The 7,584-nt window shown below is 50.2% G+C and overlaps 1 protein-coding gene across 1 annotated transcript in view; it reads right to left on the bottom strand.

The window, feature by feature from the left end:
- LOC139561535 (endophilin-A1-like) overlaps positions 1–7,245 on the bottom strand; it is a 26,835-nt gene extending 19,590 nt beyond the window's left edge. The window contains exon 1 of the mRNA XM_071378732.1: positions 6,989–7,245. Within this exon, the coding sequence (XP_071234833.1) occupies positions 6,989–7,033 (45 nt within the window). The 5' untranslated portion in view covers positions 7,034–7,245. The remainder of the gene's footprint in view (positions 1–6,988) is intronic.
- Between the last annotated feature and the right edge of the window lie 339 nt (positions 7,246–7,584).

The following is a 7,584-nucleotide window of genomic DNA, read 5'->3' as shown; positions in this document are numbered from 1 at the left end:
ACTACTGTAGACTATAGCTGGGCCTCTAGTAGACTACTGCAGACTATAGCTGGGCCTCTAGTAGACTACTGCAGACTATAGCTGGGCCTCTAGTAGACTACTGCAGACTATAGCTGGGCTTCTAGTAGACTATAGCTGGGCCTCTAGTAGACTACTGCAGACTATAGCTGGGCCTCTAGTAGACTATTGCAGACTATAGCTGGGCCTCTAGTAGACTACTGCAGGGTATAGCTGGGCCTCTAGTAGACTACTGCAGGGTATAGCTGGGCCTCTAGTAGACTACTGCAGGGTATAGCTGGGCCTCTAGTAGACTACTGCAGGGTATATCTGGGCCTCTAGTAGACTACCGCAGGGTATAGCTGGGCCTCTAGTAGACTACCGCAGGGTATAGCTGGGCCTCTAGTAGACTACTGTAGGGTATAGCTGGGCCTCTAGTAGACTACTGCAGGGTATAGCTGGGCCTCTAGTAGACTACTGTAGGGTATATCTGGGCCTCTAGTAGACTACCGCAGGGTATAGCTGGGCCTCTAGTAGACTACCGCAGGGTATAGCTGGGCCTCTAGTAGACTACTGTAGGGTATAGCTGGGCCTCTAGTAGACTACCGCAGGGTATAGCTGGGCCTCTAGTAGACTACCGCAGGGTATAGCTGGGCCTCTAGTAGACTACCGCAGGGTATAGCTGGGCCTCTAGTAGACTACTGCAGGGTATAGCTGGGCCTCTAGTAGACTACTGCAGGGTATAGCTGGGCCTCTAGTAGACTACCGCAGGGTATAGCTGGGCCTCTAGTAGACTACCGCAGGGTATAGCTGGGCCTCTAGTAGACTACTGCAGGGTATAGCTGGGCCTCTAGTAGACTACTGTAGACTATAGCTGGGCCTCTAGTAGACTACCTTAGACTATAGCTGGGCCTCTAGTAGACTACTGTAGGGTATAGCTGGGCCTCTAGTAGACTACTGTAGGGTATAGCTGGGCCTCTAGTAGACTACTGTAGGGTATAGCTGGGCCTCTAGTAGACTACTGCAGACTATAGCTGGGCCTCTAGTAGTCTACTGCAGGGTATAGCTGGGCCTCTAGTAGACTACCGCAGGGTATAGCTGGGCCTCTAGTAGACTACCGCAGGGTATAGCTGGGCCTCTAGTAGACTACTGCAGGGTATAGCTGGGCCTCTAGTAGACTACTGCAGGGTATAGCTGGGCCTCTAGTAGACTACTGTAGACTATAGCTGGGCCTCTAGTAGACTACTGCAGGGTATAGCTGGGCCTCTAGTAGACTACCGCAGACTATAGCTGGGCCTCTAGTAGACTACCGTAGACTATAGCTGGGCCTCTAGTAGACTACTGCAGGGTATAGCTGGGCCTCTAGTAGACTACTGTAGACTATAGCTGGGCCTCTAGTAGACTACCTTAGACTATAGCTGGGCCTCTAGTAGACTACTGTAGGGTATAGCTGGGCCTCTAGTAGACTACTGTAGGGTATAGCTGGGCCTCTAGTAGACTACTGTAGGGTATAGCTGGGCCTCTAGTAGACTACTGTAGGGTATAGCTGGGCCTCTAGTAGACTACTGTAGGGTATAGCTGGGCCTCTAGTAGACTACTGCAGACTATAGCTGGGCCTCTAGTAGACTACCGCAGGGTATAGCTGGGCCTCTAGTAGACTACCGCAGGGTATAGCTGGGCCTCTAGTAGACTACCGCAGGGTATAGCTGGGCCTCTAGTAGACTACTGTAGACTATAGCTGGGCCTCTAGTAGACTACTGTAGACTATAGCTGGGCCTCTAGTAGACTACTGTAGACTATAGCTGGGCCTCTAGTAGACTACTGTAGACTATAGCTGGGCCTCTAGTAGACTACTGCAGACTATAGCTGGGCCTCTAGTAGACTACTGTAGGGTATAGCTGGGCCTCTAGTAGACTACTGCAGGGTATAGCTGGGCCTCTAGTAGACTACTGCAGACTATAGCTGGGCCTCTAGTAGACTACCGCAGGGTATAGCTGGGCCTCTAGTAGACTACCGCAGGGTATAGCTGGGCCTCTAGTAGACTACTGCAGGGTATAGCTGGGCCTCTAGTAGACTACTGTAGGGTATAGCTGGGCCTCTAGTAGACTACTGTAGACTATAGCTGGGCCTCTAGTAGACTATAGCTGGGCCTCTAGTAGACTACTGCAGACTATAGCTGGGCCTAGTAGACTACTGCAGGGTATAGCTGGGCCTCTAGTAGACTACCGCAGGGTATAGCTGGGCCTCTAGTAGACTACGGTAGACTATAGCTGGGCCTGAGAGATTTGGTGTAACAGGCAGGTACTGATGAAGCTACAAATGCTCAGACAGTGTAAAGCAGATACCACTTCCACTAATAAGAGATCGAGTGAGACAGTGAGTGAGACAGTGAGTGAGTCAGTGAGTGAGACAGTGAGTGGGTGAGTGATACACCAACGCACCGTAGATAGCACCTCTCTGCCATATGTCGTGCCCTCAAGGACAATCAATTATTGAGTGAGCCAACCAGCTCCGAGCCCTGTCTGTGTGTGTGTGTCTGTCTGAGTGAATTTGTGTGTGTATTTGTGGTGTGTGCGGTTTGTGTGTGTGTGTGTGCGTGCATCCCGCTCCTCTGAGCAGCAACATTGGGTCTATTTTCAGACAAAGACAGCGCACATGTAGGGTTTCCATGCCAACCGGTTCCCAAAAGGACTGGGAAAGGAGAGATGGAGGGATGGAGGGATGGAGAGATGGAGGGATGGAGGGATGGAGAGATGGAGGGATGGAGAGATGGAGAGATGGAGGGATGGAGAGATGGAGGAATGGAGGGATGGATAGATGGAGAGTGTTTGAGTGTTCAGTTCTCCCCTCATCTTCCCCCTTTGTGTATTTAATGAAAGATAAGTGTGTATGTGTGTGTCCGTCCAGAGTAATGAAACACGTATAATTATCTCAGGTGTCTTGTTTCCTCAGCTGCCATCTTGGATTGTGGCAATGACTAAGCAAACGGCTTCAAATCACATTTTATTTGTCACATGCGCCGAATACAACAGTTGTAGACCTTACAGTGAAATGCCTACTTACAAGCATTTACAACAAAGCAGTTTTAAGAAAATACAAAAAAAAAAGTAAGAGATAAGAATAACAAATAATTAAAGAACAGCAGTAAAATAACAATAGCAGGGCTATATATACAGGGTGTTACGGTACAGAGTCAATGTGGAGGCTATATACAGGATGTTACGGTAAAGAGTCAATGTGGAGGCTATATACAGGGGGTACCGGTACAGAGTCAATGTGGAAGCTATATACAGGGTGTAACAGTACAGAGTCAATGTGGAGGCTATATACAGGGTGTTACGGTAAAGAGTCAATGTGGAGGCTATATACAGGGTGTTACGGTAAAGAGTCAATGTGGAGGCTATATACAGGGGGTACCGGTACAGAGTCAATGTGGAAGCTATATACAGGGTGTAACAGTACAGAGTCAATGTGGAGGCTATATACAGGGTGTTACGGTAAAGAGTCAATGTGGAAGCTATATACAGGGTGTTACGGTACAGAGTCAATGTGGAGGCTATATACAGGGTGTTACGGTACAGAGTCAATGTGGAGGCTATATACAGGGGGTACCGGTACAGAGTCAATGTGGAGGCTATATACAGGGGGTACCGGTACAGAGTCAATGTGGAGGCTATATACAGGGGGTACCGGTACAGAGTCAATGTGGAGGCTATATACAGGGTGTTACGGTACAGAGTCAATGTGGAGGCTATATACAGGGGGCACCGGTACAGAGTCAATGTGGAGGCTATATACAGGGGGCACCGGTACAGAGTCAATGTGGAGGCTATATACAGGGTGTTACGGTACAGAGTCAATGTGGAGGCTATATACAGGGTGTTACGGTACAGAGTCAATGTGGAGGCTATATACAGGGTGTTACGGTACAGAGTCAAGGTGGAGGCTATATACAGGGTGTTACGGTACAGAGTCAATGTGGAGGCTATATACAGGGGGTACCGGTACAGAGTCAATGTGGAGGCTATATACAGGGGGTACCGGTACAGAGTCAATGTGGAGGCTATATACAGGGGGTACCGGTACAGAGTCAATGTGGAGGCTATATACAGGGGGTACCGGTACAGAGTCAATGTGGAGGCTATATACAGGGGGTTACGGTACAGAGTCAATGTGGAGGCTATATACAGGGGTTACCACACACGTTACGACCCTTACAGCACGTTTCAACTTCTCTCTCTCTCTCTGTCGATGCCAGGTCACACCCCGCTCCGTCAGGCCCCGCCCTGCCCCACTGCGGTGCTCCGTCAGGCCACGCTCCGCCCCACTGCGGTACTCCGTCAGGCCACGCCCCGCCCCACTGCGGTGCTCCGTCAGGCCACGCCCCGCCCCACTGCGGTACTCCGTCAGGCCACGCCCCGCCCCACTGCGGTGCTCCGTCAGGCCACGCCCCGCCCCACTGCGGTACTCCGTCAGGCCACGCCCCGCCCCACTGCGGTACTCCGTCAGGCCACGCCCCGCCCCACTGCGGTGCTCCGTCAGGCCACGCCCCGCCCCACTGCGGTGCTCCGTCAGGCCACGCCCCGCCCCACTGCGGTGCTCCGTCAGGCCACGCTCCGCCCCACTGCGGTGCTCCGTCAGGCCACGCTCCGCCCCACTGCGGTACTCCGTCAGGCCACGCCCCGCCCCACTGCGGTGCTCCGTCAGGCCACGCCCCCCCCCACTGCGGTGCTCCGTCAGGCCACGCCCCGCCCCACTGCGGTGCTCCGTCAGGCCACGCCCCGCCCCACTGCGGTGCTCCGTCAGGCCACGCCCCGCCCCACTGCGGTGCTCCGTCAGGCCACGCCCCGCCCCACTGCGGTGCTCCGTCAGGCCACGCCCCGCCCCACTGCGGTGCTCCGTCAGGCCACGCCCCGCCCCACTGCGGTGCTCCGTCAGGCCACGCCCCGCCCCACTGCGGGGCGTGGGCGTGGCTATTTCCGTCCCGCCTGTCCCCCGTTACTATCACGCACTGACCCGTTGCTGTGGATGGGTTCTTTCAAGTAGGCGCATCTATTTTAAACACATTTAATACCCAACATTCCTTTCAGATCCTCGCCACAGAGAGGTCCTGGAGAATAGGCCTGGTGTATCCCAGCAACCAACCAACCCCCTTATAAATGGAGCCTCAGTCCCGATGGCATGAAATCTTCTCATCCCAAACATACAAACGAGCTGTTATTCAAAAGGAGTGTTTCAGTTTTGCTTTATTTCACTCAGTCACAGACTAGAGCCAACTGTAGTCACAGACTAGAGCCAACTGTAGTCACAGACTAGAGCCAACTGTAGTCACAGACTAGAGCCAACTGTAGTCACAGACTAGAGCCAACTGTAATCACAGACTAGAGCCAACTGTAGTCACAGACTAGAGCCAACTGTAGTCACAGACTAGAGCCAACTGTAGTCACAGACTAGAGCCAACTGTAGTCACAGACTAGAGCCAATACAGACTAGAGCCAACTGTAGTCACAGACTAGAGCCAATACAGACTAGAGCCAACTGTAGTCACAGACTAGAGCCAACTGTAGTCACAGACTAGAGACAACTGTAGTCACAGACTAGAGCCAATACAGACTAGACTGTAGTCACAGACTAGAGCCAATACAGACTAGAACCAACTGTAGTCACAGACTAGAGACAACTGTAGTCACAGACTACAGTCACAGGTGTTGGGTCTATAGTTCAGCCATTGAGGGGTCAGGGTTAGGTGTTATAGTTCAGTCATTGAGGGGTCAGGGTCAGGTGTTGGGTCTATAGTTCAGTCATTGAGGGGTCAGGGTTAGGTGTTATTGTTCAGCCATTGAGGGGTCAGGGTCAGGTGTTAGAGTTCAGCCATTGAGGGGTCAGGGTTAGGTGTTATAGTTCAGCCATTGAGGGGTCAGGGTCAGGTGTTGGGTCTATAGTTCAGTCATTGAGGGGTCAGGGTTAGGTGTTATAGTTCAGTCATTGAGGGGTCAGGGTCAGGTGTTGGGTCTATAGTTCAGTCATTGAGGGGTCAGGGTCAGGTGTTGGGTCTATAGTTCAGCCATTGAGGGGTCAGGGTTAGGTGTTGGGTCTAGAGTTCAGCCATTGAGGGGTCAGGGTTAGGTGTTGGGTCTAGAGTTCGGTCATTGAGGGGTCAGGGTTAGGTGTTATAGTTCAGTCATTGAGGGGTCAGGGTTAGGTGTTATAGTTCGGCTGTTGTTGGTCTATCATTTCATGTGGGTGTATTCATTCATGGACGAGAAAACACACTGAACGTTGCAGATAGAAATATAAAATAGACAGTACAGGAATGGTGTCTGTCAGCTATCTAACAGAAATTTCACGATACATTTCTAGCTGATCGGGATACGTTCTGTAACGTCACGTCCTTTTGAACAGACTCCTGGCTTGGTGACTGCCTTGGAGGGAGGAACGACGGAAGCGATAGAGGAAGGGAGGGGAGCTGTCAATTGGTCCATATGGGGACGGATCTGAAGCCTGTGTGGATCTAAGCAATTTTAGCGTGTTTCTTGTATTAGTATTTTATTAGGATCCCCAGCTACTGTTTAAAGCAGCAGCAGCTACTTTACCTGGGGACCACGAACGACTTCGTGCAGCGCCGACCCGTCTATAGTGTATACCTGAGAGAGAATGCGATGCATGCCTCACTCAAGAGACGAGATAGATAGGGCTTTATTAAACTATAGGTCTATAGCTGAACAAATGACAGGCTATGTCTGTAGGCTAGTGGTGGTAGCATAGGCCTATGGGCTTGGGAGCCAGGCACAGATAAAACAATGTAGCCTAATGATATTGTGTCTGAAAACCTCTATCACAATTCTCCCTTTTGAGATTAAGCCCAGACAATTATTTAAGAATACCAGCCATCGTATTTACTGTAGCTGTTTTGATCAGCTATCATCACCGAAAAATAGTCTACCCCCGATAAAAGCACCGACAAAACAAAGATTCGTTAACCGAAATCTACCTGTGTGGCTTTGTGGAACTGCTTTTTCAGCCCCGCGACAGACATCGCTCCGGTTCGACCAGACGACCTCGCGCGTTTACCGATAATCCACAATTCTTCGGCCTCTGGGTTTCAAAACAACGACTATAATCCGCCTTTCTTTATTTCATTATTTTTTTCTTGCTATCAACTGTTCGTCGTTCCGTAGACTAACCTAGCCTACCGTGGTGTCCTCTCTATAAATTGACCGAGGTAAAATTCGTTTTATATTGGATATTCGTGTTTCTCTCTTCAAATGCTATTGAACCAAGCATGCCATGACTATGAAGATGGCATATTCTGAATCAAGGATAGATGCTGAAAAATCCTCACCTTTTTAAAAAAAACAATAAAATAATACGATTTCAGATTTCAAACTTCAATGGCTCTTTCACAAAGCATGTCATGACAATGATACTGATTTATTCTGAGTCAGGGGAGGATGGACAAAAATCCACTGCTTTTTGTTGTTGTTGAACTTTCATTATTTATTTTTTGCTTTCAATCTTCAATAGCTATTAGACAAAGTGTGCCATGACGATATATATATATATATATTGTAATGAAACAGCAGGGAG

The sequence above is a fragment of the Salvelinus alpinus genome, chromosome 31 (assembly GCF_045679555.1).
Source record: "Salvelinus alpinus chromosome 31, SLU_Salpinus.1, whole genome shotgun sequence".
Taxonomy (NCBI): Eukaryota; Metazoa; Chordata; class Actinopteri; order Salmoniformes; family Salmonidae; genus Salvelinus; species Salvelinus alpinus.
This window is presented reverse-complemented; position numbering and strand designations above follow the sequence as displayed.